Here is a 17,852-nt window from a genome sequence, read left to right as displayed (position 1 = left end):
GCCCTTGCTTATCATTATTTGATAAGATGTTTTTGAGTACAGCATATCTGAGTACTGATAAATACTGACAAAAAAAGTGATTGCAGCCAGGTCCTCTATGCAAGCAGTCCCCTTTCTGTTTGCTTTTATAGTGTTCATCATTAAAGTATTTGAGAGCTTTGATAGAAATAATATATACTGTACATAAGTACAGAGCATAGCTGCAGAGCAGTTAAAATATATTGCCATGGCTTCAGAGCCGTGAATTCAAGGCCTGGATTTATGCCAATGGCTACCTTCAGCCGCCCCAGTGGTTACCTGGTCATACAGGCTGGGAAGTAAAAAAATGGCTATATGTGATGCTAGCCATGATGTGCTCTTGTGTGCCACTGACTACAGAAATTGGTTTCATAACCAGACTACCTCAATGTGCTGTTACCCCAAGGGTGGACCTTTGACTTGACTGGGGAGAGAAACACAGACCAACAAGACAAGTGGCAAGCATTAAGACAGAAAACACAATACAGGAAGAGGTGATCTCATTGCCATCCTCAGTGCTGTATTTTTTCTTTTGGTTAGTTTTCATGGGGTACATGCTATTGACCAGAATGTCTGTTTACTCTTTCTTTTTTTTAGAAATGTCTGAATTAACTAATTCCAAATGTAAAGGGGCTATGTAAAAGGAATGAGTCAAATAGATAATACTGATGAGGTATATTTAGTGTTTCTTTCATGTGGTTTCTTTCTGTACTTTTCTTGCTTAAACTTGATGAATTCTAGCAAATATATCATAATACATAAGTAACTTCTTACGCATCTGTGTCCCCGTTTATGGGAGAGGAGGTTTTGAGGAGCCAGGTGTGCTCATAAAATAGACAATGGAGGAAATATAGTTGCTCTTTTAAAAAGCAAATGAGCCTCGGGTGCTGATGTGCAGTTGTACTCCTCCCTTCCTTCCACACTATAGCAATCATCAGTGGTTACTTAAAACTTGAAAAAAATTACATAGTAGTATTCTGTGATGCTTGTGAGAGATACAAATGAGTGTTAGTGATGGAAACCCTGTTCAAAAAGCAAATAACAGAAGAGAAACTTCCGTTGTTTCTTACCTTGCTCGTTAGTCCATTTAATTAAAAAACAAGTATGTGGTAAACATCTTTCAAAGAGAACAGATGCCTGATCAGATGCATCCAAAACTTGCCCTTTTTACTGCCAGTTTACTCTCTTCCTTTGTAATGTAGCTGACAAGAAAATATGGAATTGTTTTAGTGTATCTTTTATCCTTTCATAAGTGAGGGGAAATAAATCGCTAACAAAAGAAATCTTTCAATTAAAGACTGCCATGAAGATTCTAACCCCTTGATCTAAGCTGATTTCTGTAAAATGACTGGCTTGTCCCAGATTCAAGTCTGCAGGCATGGGAAGATGTGCTTTTTTCATGATACTCCTGCAAAGATGTGCACTGGAATGAGGACTCATCCTAGTGGAGGGTAGACATGATATCACCATTGCCTTCCTTCATGACTCTCTCTGAAGAGTCTTGGATTTTGTTTTGTGGAGCAAATTCAGGAAAGACCCTGAATGAATGCAGAGGAAGTGCTGCTTAGTATTTGTCTGTAATGAGTAGGTAAAAAGGGTGTTCATTAGGATCTTAGGAAAGTAGGGCTGATAATCTAAGTCATGTAGTCCAGCCCTCTGCTCAAGTCAGGATCATCCCTGTCTAAGCCATCCCAGCCAAGCGTCTGTCCAACCTGCTCTTAGAAAATTTCAAGGATGGAGATTCTTCCACTTCTCTAGTTAGGCTGTTCCAGTGTTTGATCTTGTTCATTGTCAGAAAGTTCCTCCTGACCGCAAACCTAAATTTCCTCTGCTGAAGCTTGAGTCCCTTGCTTGTAGTTCTCTCCCATATGGCCACAGAGAAAAGCCCAGCTCCATCCTCTCTGTAATCACCCTTCAGGTACTTGAAGACTGTTATCAAATCCTATCTCTTCCCCCCCCCCCCCCCCTCCTCCATTTTCTCTTCTCCAGACTAAGTAACTTTAACTCTTTCAGCCTTTCCTCTTAAGTTGTGCTTTCCATTAATTTTGTATTGCTCTCCACCGGACTCTTTCTAAGCTGTTTACATCCTTCATGAAGTGTGGAGCCCAAAACTGGACAAAATACTCCAGGTGAGACATCACCCGTGCTGAATTGAGTGGAAGAATCACTCCCCTGATTTGCAAGTAACACTCCTGTTGTTACAACCCGCTATGCCATTGCCTTTTTTTGTTGTTGCAATGAGAGCATACTGTTGTCCTATTCAGTTTGTGGTCTACTGTAACCCCTAGGTCCTTCTATACAGTAGTGTAGCCCAGCCAGTCATTCCCCAGTGTGTGGGGGGGTAATGTACATGGAATTATTCCATCCCAAGTGCCAGGCTTTGCACTTGTCCATATTGAACTTTATCTGGTTGATTGCAGAACATTTTTCCAGTATATCCAGGTCATTCTGGATCCTAGCCCTGCCTTCTAGACTATCTGCAACTCCACCCAACCTGGTGTCATCTGCAGACTTACTAAGCGTGCACTTAATGCCATCATCCAAATCATTAAGACATGGAACAATCCTGGACCCAAGACAGAACGTTGGGAACACCCACTTGATGCCTCCTCCCTACTAGACACGGAGCTACTAATGACTGTATATTGAGCATGATGAGCCACCCAGTTATGTATCCACCTTCTAGTCTTTTCTTAGCTAGTCCCAGATTCTCATGAGTAAAATGCTTAAATCCAGTTTTAGAAAAAGATGCATGCCCTATATATGCAGGAGGTATGACCTAAGCCTCGATCACAATGGTCCTTTCTGCCCTTAGAATTCCTTATAACAACTTTTTGTGCCTGGACTGGCTGGTTGGTTCAGAATCTTGAATGATGCATTGTGCCTCCCCCCTTCATCTCACTTCTGATTAACCTATTGTTGCAAGCTTACATTCAGACAGGGCACTTTAGATATCTCTGGACAGTGCCAGCGTATGGACTTGCTAGCTCTCTTGCTGGAGTCTCGATAATGTAAAGCAGCCCTAGACAGAGATGCACAAACTAGCTCTGCACACAGTAGCTCCAGAACTGGAAATAGTGTAGCTGCATTATTCACCTCAGCCCAGTGCAGCATGACACACTGCCTCTCAGATATTGTGCCCAAGCTTAACATCTCTCATTACAATGTGCAAATGTGTGTCTGTAGTCAAGACTGTGCTCATTGTTATGTGATAGATAATAAATTACTGTGATACTTTTGGAAATTTGGAAATTACCATGATGCCTTTTGAGAGCAGTCTGAATTATACTGTAATGTTATATTTTGTAATTTACACATGCACTTAATTTTTTAATCTCCTGCTGTAAGTAGCTCTTTGTAGCTTTCAATATTAATGAACTTTAAGGTTTTGCGTATGTCTTACACTAGTAATTAGGTTCTGTAGAGCTTGTGTGTACTTAAAGGTGGGGAGGGAGATGATGATCCACTGAAACCTGTCAGTTAAAATCTGCAGTTCGAAGGTTCTCACACATTAAGAATGACATGTTTTCTGCAATAAGCTGCAGATTGAAATCAGTCAGAGTTCACCGCTAACTAGTTTCTAGGTAAAAGTTGTTGATTGCAAAAAAGAGAGAAACAGATTTTTTTTTAAAGTACAGGAAGTTGCTGTGTGGGTGTCAGTGATTGGACTATAAGTAAAACTCAGTACTCTAGTGCTTTGATCGTGGGACCTGCTGCATTTGCCCCACCCTTACCCACTTCCTTTAAATGCAGCACCATGCATTCCACATTGCGGTTTTAACAGTACTGCTAACCAGTGATATTAGTGGAAGAACCTTCACCACTAACCAGTGTGTAACCTTCAACCTCTTCTGAAATTTTATTGCTCATTTGTAGCGGTTTTGACCTTTTTAACCTTGACAGAATATAAAAATCCTAAACTTTTGAAACAAAGATATAATTTCCTACTCAGAAATGGTCTTCAGCTGTTTGTAAATAGTAGATGTGTCCTGCAGTTTCAGTTAACACTTTGATAATTTTGCCAAGTTTCTGATTGTAGCTTACTCACATTGGTAAATGTAATATTGGAATTAAATGCCGTGTCTCTGACTATTCTAGTCATATCTGCTAATCACTGATTTCTACAGTGCTACTGTCCTTATTTTTAATATGCAGCAATTTTATGTGTTTCATTGGAACAGGAACAAAGTAATAATTTGTTGGAAAATAATCAGAAAATGTTTTTAAATAAATGTGTTAAGCGTATTTGATATTAATTATTAATTGCTTGACTGCTATTAAAATCTGGAGGTATATTTAAATGAGGACATTTTGGTATTCTGAGCTGGTTGATGCAGTGCATTTTACATTTATATGATGCACATCTGTAATTTTAGATTTTGCCAAACATATTCAGAGAAATCTAGCTAATGCTTTAGTGCGTTTTGCCATTTAATACCTATAGCTCATGTCTATCATGGAAACCAACTTTATAAATTGGCATCTCAGAGGTTAGTGGTTAACGCCTCTGCTTTGAGTTAAGGACTTCAATTCCGTTCCCACGTTGTTTTTATAATTGGTCATATTTTTCACTTGTCAAAATATCACAAGAAATCTTAAGACAGATAGCCATAACTTCACCAGCCTTCCTTAAATCTAGCATGACCCAGAACCTTCTGCAGAATGAGCTTGCAGGCAGCCCCACTTACAGTAAGAGCATTCAGTGCAATTAGTTAGGTCTGCACTGAGCCATTTCTTGTGGATTAGAAGCTATGCTAATTATTGTATTTACAACAGATTGATCCGTATGGAGCATTTTGATATTTTGTCAGAACGGAAATGTTAAATAGATCTTACCCTTTTAAATCTCTAAAATTCTAATTGTTTAAGAGTTTTCTCTTACTGACAGTAAAGTCAATGAGGGCTGCCTGCATCAGGCCCTGTGTGACCTTTTCCTCACCTCCCCAGTTGGCAGATAAATGCAGATGGTATCAGAAGTGTGTGATGTGTAAAAAAAGGAAAAAAAAAGGTTGAGACTTTCAAATTAAACTTAAACAATATTTTTATCAGATGAATCTGCAAAATCTTAAATTCTTATGCGGTAATCCACCGTATGCAGAAATGCTCTGGTTCTGGATTAGTGGGGCTTTTTTTATCCATCAGTTTCCCACTAGTAAAGATGCGGGAACAGGTAACTGACCAGGGACTTGGAGATTAGCTGTCTCTCTTATGGTTCAGTTCCCTGGCTTCACGGCCCTAGAGAAGTTAAAATAGAGGCATTTGTCCTCTAGCCTGCTTCCAGGTATGAACACATATAAGAAGAAATATCAGGGCAGATTGACTTTAAAGATATAGTGTAAATAGATTAATTAGATAGAAGTATATTACTATTCAGGTGCGAATATGTCAGGGTCATCTAGATCCTGTTTACTCTCTTCTTTATTTGCAGCTTCCAAATATATCTATTTTTCATGTATCACTTCTCTAAGTTTAAGCTATTTTATGGTTTGCATATTTACATTTGCTGAATTCTTTTTAGATCTGTGCAAATAGCACAGAAGTCAGCATAGAAAGGGACAAGAATGTCGGATCATCTCTGTGTCTTGTGTTTGCTTGTTCTCTGTTTCTCTGAACTGCATGGAATCAGGACATTATTGATTTTGTTCAATTTCTTGGTAAAGTACTTTAAATCAAGCTTCAATGCTGTATATTCATACAAGGATTAGACAGTATTCTTTAAATACTAGGAATATTTTAAATTTAAAACCATACCTGAATTCATATTGCAGTTTTATAACCTATACTAAATTATTTGTAGTGTGTACCATATGCAGTATCAGTGAGGTTTTGTGAAAATATAAGCAAGCACGTAATTCTGCGTTATGATTTTTTTCATATTTATATAACAACAGAACAGTAATTAAAATAATCGGGCCATGTGGTAAAAATAAAGACTTTTACACTGAGCAAACTGATTAACAATTTCTGATTAAGCTACAGGAGTTACTTCTTTGAGAGGCAGGGAGAATATCAATAGTGTATTGCTTAATTATATATTTGACTAAAAAATGTGGAAGAGGGATGTTTCCACGTAGGTATCCTGGTTCTGCAGTGTGTTGGACCAGAAACCAGGCATACTCATTGTAGTACGAGTTCCTTCCTGTTCGTGGTCGTGAAGATGGGTGTCTCAGGGTATAGATGCTTAGTGCAAGTACCTACCTAATCATTTTTTTCCTTTTCCTGAGCTCTGAACGAGGAAGGCTCAGCACCAGAGCTTGGGACTAATGGGAAGACATCTGTTCGTGACTTCCCGAAGACCCAAGAGTTGCATTAGAATACAGGCATCCCTTGTTGCGAAGGATAAATGACTCATGGGTGGAGCACCTAGCCCAGCCCCAAACTAAAAATTCCATTCATGTTTTGATTGCTGTTATGCTGATCTCTCACACTGAAGGTGACATTTCAGAAGTCAGACATTCAGTGATGAATCAGATTGCTTAGAAGGCAATTCCTATTCACCTTTTTCCTCATTAAAACACATTGAAATAGAAGAAGAAACTGCTTGTATTTATGGTGGTATAATTGGTGCCATTTTGACATTTGTTCAAAAGTTCATAATTTTCTGAAAATTTCATTTTTTCCAGCTAAAGCTTTTCAGACTTGATATCTATCCAAATGTGAGTGTCTTTAGGAAAGATTAAGCAAAAAGTGCTCAGCCATTTTTTTTTAGTACAAGAGTGGGGAAAATATAATTGTCTTCATTGCAAAAAAATCTTATGACCTTTTGCAAATAGCTCTACCAATATTTACAGTTGGAATAGAAATAGTCCTTGCTGAGAAGAAATGCCTAAGAGAACTAGTTGTGATTTTACTAAATTACAAGTAGAACTGCTTTTTCTATAAGTCTGTAAAGTAGATTGCTAAGGAAAGATGCATTCTGAATCTAGAAGACAGACTGATAACTGAACTGCACAGTGAAAAACGTACAAGATGATAAAGTGGTGTGCTGTGAGCTTACATCCTCTGCAGTCCCCGAGGTTTGCAGGAGTAGGGTTTACTTTCACATAGCTGAAGTACCAGGTGCAGGAACCTGGTATTGCCTATCCATATATTGACCAAATTATGGTCAACACACTACCATCATTTTTTCTTGAAAGCCAGAAGTCTGAAGTCACGTATAGCTGAATTTCTGCTTCTTTTCTTTTTTATTTACCTGCCTGTTATATATTTCCTAGCCATAAACGTTCCCTGCAAACAACTGCTTTAAGAACATCTAAGGTTGGACAGACCAGCACATAAAGATGTCTGTATTAAAGTTTTAAAGTTGAGAGAGGTAACCACCTCTCTAAACAGCCATGTTAGTCAGAAATCAGTCAGAAGGGAAGGTAAATGTGCACCTTTGTAGACTAACTAACTAAAATATATGTCGAGGGAGAGTACACAGGTTTTCATGACTGTTTAATCTTTGCTCTCATGTGTACTTGTAACAGCAGTCTTTATGTAACCGCATGCTGCATTTCTCTTATAATATACTACAATATCATGCTGCCTCCCCAGTGACTGTTCTGGTCATCCTATAAACAGGTAATACAGTAGTAGAAAAGATTTAAAAAATAATAATAAAACAAAACACATCTTCATTGTAAATTCATTGCTGTTCTGTGCCACTCCTACTTTAGGTAGCCATATTCCAGCACAGCACCCTACACGAATACCTTCTGTATAAACTACTGAGAATAAATGTGTTACTTGCTCTTCAGTGTTTTCTTTAAACAGACACCCAGATCTCTTGTTCTAAACCTATTCCTGGGGTATGAAATTAGATAAACGCTTAGTATGGGTGGAGTTCATTACAAATTAACAGCATTTGCTGTGGTAAACCATTTTGTTCATCATCTTTTTGCTGAAGTGAGTCCTCGGTGTGGTTTGTGTACACCACTTCGGTAACTGCTGAAACTGCTGTGGTTTCAGAACAGGACCTGTTTTGCTTTATCTAAAACTTTTGTTCCTGAAACTATTAGCAAAAAGAACTGAAATGAGAGAGGACTGCAAATATCTATCTGAATTTCCCTGCTTCCAAACGTGGAAATGTTTTAAGGTGTAAAATTTCATTGTAAACCTGCAAATTTTCAGTCTCCAAGGAATGAAAGCTGAAACTGATTTGGTTCCCTAATTATTAATGAGCTAATTAGTTTTACTGCTGGGTAATCAGTGTCCTTTAATTTTGCTGGCAGTTGTAGGGGAGTGTTAGGTTAAAGAACTTGCTTCTCATGCCATTTCAAGTCCCTGTAATTTAAAAAATGCACATCCAAAGATTCATCTCTAGAGGCAAAAACATTACTTCAGTAGGGGGTTGCTGTAGGTGCAAGTCAGTGAAGAATTTAGTACACAGTGTCCAGTAGAATACAGTATTGCCAAGGAGAGGACTGAGGTGCCCAGATGACTGAATTGTAGCCAATAAACTAGTAAATTGTTTGAGACTTAACCAAGAAAGTATGTTGGCCTTCAGACCCAAATAGTATTAGCTTGTGAGCCCCTGAGTAGTGTTCAGCTAATTATGGTGTTTTCTTGTGCAAGAAGGGCCTCTGCTGTGGCTCCCATAATCTGTGATGGTCACTGACATTGGCCCATCTAAGGCAGGCATAGCTCATAAAAAAGGACTTTGCCTAGTAGAAATGGGCCTTCTCCAGTTTAGCTTCAAAATAAATACCAAATTAAAACCTTCTTAACATCTGATTTTAGAATATAAAAGCTGAACATAAAATGAAATTTGAAGACTTAGAAGTTAACACTACTTTTACAGTATTCACTGTGACATTTCCTTTGCAGCAAATTTGTGTTTTTTTGTGTTGTTTTCTGAAGGTGAAGCATCAGAAACCCCAGTGCTCTTTGCACATGCTCTAAAACCACCAGGGGCTTCATGCAAAACATTAAAACAGGCAACCTAGGGGAAAAAAAAGATTGCTGAGCAAATAAGTTGCAAGACCTGGGTTCTCATTAACAGTCACTGATTCCACACAGTGGTTTCAGCAACTGAAAATCTAACAATTTAAGACAGCTTAAAACAGAACAACTTCCCTCTTTACAAATCTGCCCGGTGGTGAGCTTTGGTGCTAGAAACTATAGGGCCAAGTTCTGTTCTTTGACATTAGTGGAGCTTACGAGTCTAACCAAGATGACAGTTTGGTCGACTAATACACAGTAGGTGTAGTTAGAGAGCAATTTTTAAAATATATTTAAGAGGAATTGTTCAAGACAGCCCAGTTATAAAATTAAGAATAGAGATATTCCAATTTTATTCATAATCAAAATACTTAATTAAAAAAAAATTAATTGTGTGGTAAGTACTCAGAGTTGTTGGTTGTAGCCGTGTTGGAGATAGGCAGGCTTTGGGTAGATGTGATATCTTTTATTAGACCAACTAAATAGTTGGAGAAAAGTTCTTTGCAAGGTTTTGGGCACAAACACCCTTCCTCGGGCATAGGGAGACTCTAGTCTGCATTTGTCTGTAAAACCTGGACTGTTAGGTGGGGGTTGGTTATTAGGCATTGCTACTTGTTTTGGTTTTTTTATTTCTTTACAGTAATGCTTCATATGTTGAGAGCTCTGTATCTTTTAACAAATTGACTGAGGTGGATATGAGAGATTGAAACTTGCCAGGGCTAAGAATTGCATGTATTATGTAGCACTCTGTTTTCACAATATAAGCAATATGGTGGTAATAAGGGGTCAGAAAGTAACCTCAAGACTGCATGAAAGATGTTGCATACTATAAGTTAAAGCAAATTCTGCTATTTCCTGTGTATTTTATATCATTTACTTCCAAAAAAGGACAAACAACTGGTCTAACATCTCTTGTTACATTGATGTATATAATTGTGATTCACTGCTAATTGTGCTAACCTGAAGTGCAACATAAGGCATGTATAGAAATTACCGCAGATACACTTCCTCAAGTAAGGCAGAACATGCAACTCCATTCATTGGTGCGTAATTGGAGATAACGGCAGGAGATTTGTGTTCCTTTTTTAATGTCAGCTTGGACTTGCTGAGAAGTGATTGTACATAGTTTTCAAATACAGGTGAGCAGTTTATTTGATTTGTAGTTAAGTAGTGGATATTACTCCATTCAGTGAAGAGATTGTCATTGTTCAACACAGCCAAACATTGGTATTTTTCCCAGCCTAAAAGAGAGAGACAAACCATTTAAATGAACGCATTTCCCTTCATGTGCATATACATCAGTAATAGCCTCCCATCACCGTCAATGACTTTTTTGTAGTCTCTGCTTTTGCATAAAGGTGTTTGTAACATTTTTTCTTGCTTTCACATATCTCAACTGACTTTCTGACCATTTGAATGTATTGTAAGCTGCATAGAGCAGGGGAATATGCTATTTGAAAAGATTTGGTGATTTCTGAAATAAATTAACACTGAAGTGCATTATTTAAAAAAACTGCAGAAAAAAAACTGCAGAAACTTCCTCAGCCTGACGAAAGGTTTTTAAACCCAAAAGCTTGCTTAAAATGTTTTTTTTTTTTTCCATCTACTTAAGTTGGTCTAATAAAAGATATCAGATTCACCCAAAGAACCATGTCTGCTTATTTAAAAAAAAATTTCTCTTTTCATAATAAACAGTGCAAAGAACACTTTAAAAATACTGACATATAAAACTTGCATACAGAAACAGATCCGGGACCTTGCAATCAGGGTTGCAGGGGCGGCTGTACTCCCTGCTCCCACCCTTCCTCCCATCTTCTTCCCTCCCTCTCCTCCCCCACCTGCCACTGCTGCTGTCCCAGGGGCAAGGGGATCTCCAGAGCCACTTCTGCCCAATTCAGGCCAGGCTCTGCGGAGGCCAGACTCAGCCTGGAACAACAGCAGCAGTGGGCAGGTTCCCCCTCCCCATGCTCGTTCCTGGGCTGGTGGGGGGCACCCAGGGGGACCAGGGAGAGAGGGGAAACCCACTTGCCACTGCTACTATCCTGGGCTGAACCCATGCAGCGCAGCTGGAGTGGACAAGAGCCTCTGTGGAGCTCCCCCCAACAGCATGTCAGTGGGGACAGAGGTGGGCAGAGGGGGGAGGGAGTGGGGAGGAAGCATGTCTCTGAGTGCCGAGGGGAAGAGAGGGAACCTGCTTGGGGACTTTAAATAAAAGTGCCAACTGTTGCTCCTGCTGCATGGTCAGAAATGGGGTGCCCCTGCACCACTGCATCCTCTCTGGATCCGCCCCTGCTAGTATACCAGTGTAAACAAGGGATGGTTGCAATAGCCCTTTACTATTGCAGCTTACTAGAATCTGAGGAAAATCTGTCCTAAAACTGCACTGGGGCATTTAACACCAATATGATGTTTATGCCTGCTCTTACTCTTTTTGCTGCAGACAAGTTAATTAGTGGCTCATTTATCACCTGTTGGTGAGGTGTTATAATAGTCTGGCCTTTGGATTCTGTCTCATTGGTCTGAAGCAGTAGGTCTTGGACAGCCTCCACTCCTCCTTACTCTTGCCTAGGCGTACGCTTCGGACATCTTGGTGTGATGGTTGTAGACCTCTTATGTGTGCACCATGATCCAGAGGATCGACGGTTGCCTACACATAATAGTGCCTAATGCATCAACAACCACGGAAGAGATAACTCTCTGACCACTCCAGATATCAACATAACTTAGTGAGGTATCAAAGCTTTGCAAATTATATTAATCTTAATGTTGTTTTGTGTTCAGGGCCTCAGATATATTGAGGAATCTTAAAGTATGCTTTGTGTCCTTAGAAATGCTTGGGAATGTAACTAACTTTCTGCCTTTCTGCATTTCAGGTGCAAATAAAGTATGGATTCATAATAAGTTACAGTTGAAAGATCTGGGTGTTTCAAAATATTGTTTAAACTGTCCAAATAGCTCCTATCTTGCAGGGTATGGACACATGTATTTGGAGCCATTTCAAAGGGGCAGCAGCTGTTATGTTCTAATCATTATTTGTATGCAGACAAGACGAGAAGGGTGCAAATGGAGCAAAAACTACTTCGATTTTAACATTGGATGAAACTAGCTCACGTGTGTGTACCTGCAGTCATGAACAATGCTTCCAGAGATGCTGGAAATATTTGTTAGTCTAGGTTTCTTGTTTTCTGCAGTCTCATTAGCTGATAGCTGGAAGCTGTGCTTTCGTAAGTCTTCATAAACTAAGGAAGACATCATCTGTGTGGGACGTGCACCAACTAATAAAAGAAAACAGGGAAGACATCACATTTACCTTTTATGTATCAAGATTTAGATACTGATTTTTGCCCTTTGGAATTTCTTCCTAGATTTCTCTTTACATGTCTTCATGCACTTTTTAATTTACATACCTTTTATAAACTGGAGGATTCATCAGGTATCTGTTTCCCTGAGGGTGCTGGATTCAGAGGAATTTGTACATCTATCAGGATTAGAGTGGTGAAAGTAGGACAGGGTAGCATCTTAAAGACTATCTTGTTCAGAAAGGCATACACTTTTGTAGGTGGCAGCCTATTTTATCAGATGCTAACTCTGAATGAGTTAGTATCCAGGGTGGCATGCTGCCCTGGCTTCTGCCTGATTGTTAGCATAGGAGACCATATCAGTTTTTGCTCCAATCTGATTTGTTGTTTTAACTAAAAAAAAAAAAAAAAAGAGCATTTTTTCAAGGGTACTTCAAAATTATGACTGCTAATTTATATAAAATGGTTACAACATTCAACTTTCACTCATGCCACTGAAGTGAATAGAAGTGCTTAGAAGACTGCTCATCAACATGAATGAGGGTTACACAACCAGGGCCTAAGCAATGAAAATAATTATTGTTAGGCTATTCACCAGGCTCTTCTCTTCTTTGTGAATATGGCAGTTATGGATGGATGGAAGAGGCACACATGCACGCGTACAGGATCTGTTCTTGGAAATGTGATCTGTTTGGTCCTTAGACATGTTGAAGCACAAGTTCTCTTATCTTCAGCCTAGCAGAGTCAAAATATGAGCCACACTTTTCAAGTATTTCTGAAATGCGTTTATATTTTTACACATGATGATGCATTTATTACTTGTGTTGATAAGTACTGTTTATAAAAGTGGCATTAAGATTAATTCATGAAGACCACAACAACAATGGAGACCTTTAGAAATGGTGACAGATGCTATTAAAATATAATTTATTTTAAAATACCCCCTAACAAATCAATTGTGTGACATTAAAAATGCATGAAGGACAGTCTCCTGTTTAGGCGTTTGCATTTTCTATGGTAAGTAACTTCTCCTCCTTTTTTTTTTTTTCTTCTAAACTTTCCAGGTAAAAGTACTCCTGTAAGCCAGCTTGGGTCTGCAGATTTTACCAAGCCCCATGATCCATTCCAGCCATTTGGGGCTGACAACAGTGACCCGTTTCAAAGTAAAAAGGGGTTTGGGGACCCATTTAGTGGAAAAGATCCATTTGCTCCCTCCTCTTCAAGTAAAACTTCTAAAGACTCTTCCTTGGGGTTTGCAGACTTCAGCTCTGTAAGTTAAGTTCATTGTCTCTGAGCAAACCACTTTCTGCTCTGCTTGCAGCAATCTCTTGGGTTTTTTGTTTTAACTGCAAACCTACTGTCCACTGGCTTCTGCCTCTTAGTCCCTTCATGCTGTCCCCACTGTTGCTCTGTATTAATCTTTCTGTATAAAAAGGCATTATCTCTCAATAAAACAGGAGTTTTGAGTTTGATACTAAACTTTAAAGGATTTATTTGTTTTTGAACTACTTAGTACAGTGTGCCTTTTTCTCAAATTCTTTGTAGAAGAGTCTTTGTACTGTTTTTGTTGCATGGAGGCTGTCTTGTAATTGATTTATGGGCACCAATGATGTTAAGACAAATCTTCAGAAGCAATTGTGGAAGGTATTTGTACAGCGGTTTCACCATATCCTGAAAGTATATGCTTAAAGGATTCCATAAAGTATATGTACCTGTTTGAAAAAGTTCTGACAATCTCGTCGCAATGTTTTCTGTACACAATGGAATGCAAAGTGTCCATATATAAGAGAGAGATTGAAAGCTAGCTATTGAATTTTGTTCCGATTATTGATTTTGTAGAGAATCCCTTGTTAAACAAAGCAAACGCAAGCTTGTTTTGTAGAACCAGTGTAGTAATGTCCATATGGCATCCTATAATACAAAATCAAAAGGTCTTACAGCAAAGCCAAGTGCCTTTCAAGGAAGAAAAAGCAGGATTTAAAGAAGTTTGGCTTTGTTTTCTAGTTTTGGAAGACACATGGATTTGAACTTGTAAATGTAGCAGTAGCTTGACTGTTCTTAATGCTACCATTGGTAAATAGGAAATCGGTCCCATCCACAGCCTCAGGCTTCTTCCTTTCATGTGTTTTTGTTCTACATTGCACTGTCATGCAATAAAATCCGCTCTATCTACATTCATAAATCTGGCAGACATAGTTCACTGCTCAGTAGGTTTGGGTGTTCTCAAGTTTTATTTTTTTCAAGCCTTATTATTTTTGAAAGTTTTCCCTACTATATCAGTTTACAGTAAATATGTATCATTCCCCTACCGGATATATGGTTAATTGAGGTCCTCTATGAATATCTTGAAATGCCCTCAATACTTCATCTGTGATACTGAAAAGGTCAGATCTCAAAGTAGGATGTAAGCTTTTACATAATTAGTAAAATTCTGTTGAAAGTCACTGCACAGTTAAAGTCTGTGAATGTATACAAAATGGTAACAATTTATTAATAAAAATAAGACAAAAATCTTGTTTTATTTGAAATTTTATTGAATGGCACCTAGTTTCTTTTATTCTTTATGGGGGAAGGATGCAATGGCTATGCATAAAATGGAATGACTGTTATCCAGCTGTTATCTTATTTACAGACTACATTTCTTAGCTGGCTGCTGAATAATCTGTAAGTGATATACTGAATGGTTAATGTATATAATTTCTTCTACTTAAGTTTTTTTGTTAAACCCCTGTGCCATTAAGTTTTTAGGACATAAACATACATTTTGAAAAGTAAAAACTAAGGAAAAAATGAGATCTGATTAACAATTTACCACTTGGCTAATTAATATTTTGGTAGCATTTAGGTTGGAAAAAATGTAATTAAAAGTTGTTTCATGAAATTTGTTCATTAAAGTCCCCTTTAGAAGTAGAGAGTTTTGCTTATTTCCCTGTTCTGTTTAAGTATTACTTACTCTCTGATTATGAACAACACATGATCACATTGTCACATTTTGTTAATGCTAGACCTGCAAGAAGTCATTGGTAATCCATTTAGCTCCTAAATCAAGAAAGGGGCTTCATACGTTTACAGTTTGGGTGATCTTGTTTGGAATTTAAATACAGTATTAAGAACAATTCTCTTGGCAGTGTGTTTTCTGCCCTGAAGTGTGGTTCTGTAGAATCTGAGACTGCCAAATTGATTAGCTGTCACAAGCAAAGAAAGCTGAGGACTTCTGTAAGTTTCTGAACAGTTTAGTGTTGGTTGAATTATTCATACACATAATATTTAAGTCGTATGGCATTATTTTGGTCTAAAACATGAGCCTTGGGAACTGAAAAAATACATTCTTAGTTTATATTTCAGGTATTTTTGATTTACAACTTCACCTTTCAGGAAAAAGAAAAAAGGCAACGTCTCAATAATCTTCAGTCACAGAGAATAGTAACTTTAAAGGAACTAAGAATTCAGAGCTAAGCTCAAAGATTTCTCTTTTATATAAGTTAGTAGCAAAGTGAACACAGTTCAGTGCACTTGGAACTTTGTCATATATTTTACTATTTTATCTTCAGGCTTTAGGGGTTGTCCCCGTAATTATTTTAGTGGTATTTTTAGATCCTTTGTACTAAACTGCAGTGGTAACTGCAACCTATCTATGCTAATGTATTAACATTTGTATGAATTTTCTATTTGCTTTATCTTTTCCTGAAGACAGGAGAAGGATGCTGTACTGAGTTTTCTGTAGCTCAATAAAATGGCCTTTTCTAGACAATTTGCACAAGGACTGATGACAATATATAATTGGTAAATTATATATTCAACTGGTACACACATCAAGAATCATGCTTCTGGAGTGATATATTCCTGCTTGTATTATAATATAAGATAATATTGATCAAACACCAAAAGAGGGGTTTTCTGACAGAAAACTTTACTGTGAACTGCCTTCATACACTCTCAGTTGGCTTTTTTAACTGCACAATATAATTTCAGATACATAAGGAATAAATAAGCTTCTTGAAGAAAGTTTTTTTTAAATGTGCATCTTTTACAAACTAAAGAAAATATTAATAAACCTATTTTATCAACAGTTTAAAAAGTATAAGACACACTAAAAGGAATTAGTTGAAATTTGTTACGTCTCTAAAATTTACAACAAGGATTATTTCACTCTACATCCCAGCACCAGGCTTTATTTTGAATGGTTAGAGATTGAAACCCTGTCTCCACTGGGTGTGTCCAGACAAGTGCATATATGCGGCTTGCAGTGCTGCAGACCCGTCTGTGGTGCCTCAAACTGTGTGCACTGCGCATGCAAGTAATTGCCGCACTGCTAATTAGCAGCATGGCAGGTTTTTTTGACACCAGGAGATCCCGGTGTCAAAAAATTGGCGCAGCGTGCGTGGTGGCAGCACATGCCGCCCAAAACTGAAGCCTAGCTGGCCAGAGCCACACTCCAGCTGCTGACCAAACTCTGCCCACCCAGGTCACTGCTGCTTGAGCCCCGGGAGGCCCCCAGGACTCCGGGTAAGGCTGCTAGGGCCAGCCCAGGTGCTGGCCCTAGCCTCCCCTACCCCACCTGGGGCAACTTGCGTGCCAGAACGCGTGTGCGAGGGTGTTCCGTGGGGACAAGTAGCAATGGCACAACTATGTGCTGCTGCTCCTTGTCCCCAGGGAAACTCGCATGATATATATCAAGTATTAATTTAAATAATTTGCAGTAGGAATGGCAGCAGAATTTCTTGGTTTAAGAAGTTACTAGGATGCAGTACACTGTCATGAAAGAAACAGTTGCAGTAATAGTTTTTTAGCAGTGACAGCATGCAGTATATAAAAGAAGGAAAGAACCCACTCTGAAAGGCAGCTAGGAATCATAGAGAATTTGGCATATTTATCAAAAGTACTTAGCCAAAAATGCAAGTTGATAACATTTATTTAAAATATAAATATATGAATTCAGGGAAATCTTGAATGTGATAGTAAACTATATAGCTGCAGTATTACTTAAAATTTATTTATTTTTTTTCTGAAGCAGTCTATTTAGACGAGAGACAAAGTTTGTAAGGGATGGTTCCAAGAAATAAATCAGTTCAGCAGTATATTATACCTTATTCTCTTGCCATGAACTGGAGAGGTGATATTCATAGCTTTATGCAGATTTTATTCCACCAAAAATAGAATTTGTAATTTTTTATATAGTCTTCCATTCTAAAAGCCCAAATAATACATTTTCTAAAGATTCCATAAACTATCAAACTGATGTTTAGAGTGGAAATAAAGCAGTTAGGGATAAATCTTGCAAATGCTTACATATCATTCTGCAACTTCTTTTGTTAGCTGAACAGGGGGCCTTCAAGATTAAATAGCAAAACAAATTATTGATTTATCTAAAGTTAAATTTAAAATGCTATTTTAATTGCCAGTAATTTCTGTAACTTTTTGTGCAAAAAATAAAGCAATCAGATTTTGCCCATTTTAAAGTGAAACTATACTAAGTCAAAGGCTGATTATTATGGTATAACTTTGAACTTTGTTTCCATTAACTTAAATGCATTTTGGTATCCTACTCAAACTTCTTCATGCTTATCAGAGAATTAATTTATTTCTTTAGTATTGCAAAAGTGATCTGAATTG

General features: G+C 38.0%; 1 protein-coding gene across 5 annotated transcripts in view; it reads left to right on the top strand.

Moving 5' to 3' along the window:
* The window catches only part of EPS15L1 (epidermal growth factor receptor pathway substrate 15 like 1), a 57,094-nt gene that overhangs the window by 31,871 nt on the left and 7,371 nt on the right, over nt 1-17,852 (top strand). For 2 of the 5 annotated variants that reach the window (XM_059719813.1, XM_059719812.1), the window contains one exon: nt 13,304-13,509. The exons of 1 other annotated variant lie outside the window; for it this stretch is intronic. In XM_059719813.1, coding sequence (XP_059575796.1) covers nt 13,304-13,509 — 206 coding nt within the window. 2 more of the 5 variants (XM_059719814.1, XM_059719815.1) reach the window with 2 other exon arrangements.

The sequence above is a fragment of the Alligator mississippiensis genome, chromosome 16, assembly GCF_030867095.1.
Source record: "Alligator mississippiensis isolate rAllMis1 chromosome 16, rAllMis1, whole genome shotgun sequence".
In the NCBI taxonomy this organism is placed as follows: domain Eukaryota; kingdom Metazoa; phylum Chordata; order Crocodylia; family Alligatoridae; genus Alligator; species Alligator mississippiensis.
The sequence above is the reverse complement of the archived record's forward strand: the minus strand, read 5'-3'. Positions and strand labels throughout refer to the sequence as shown.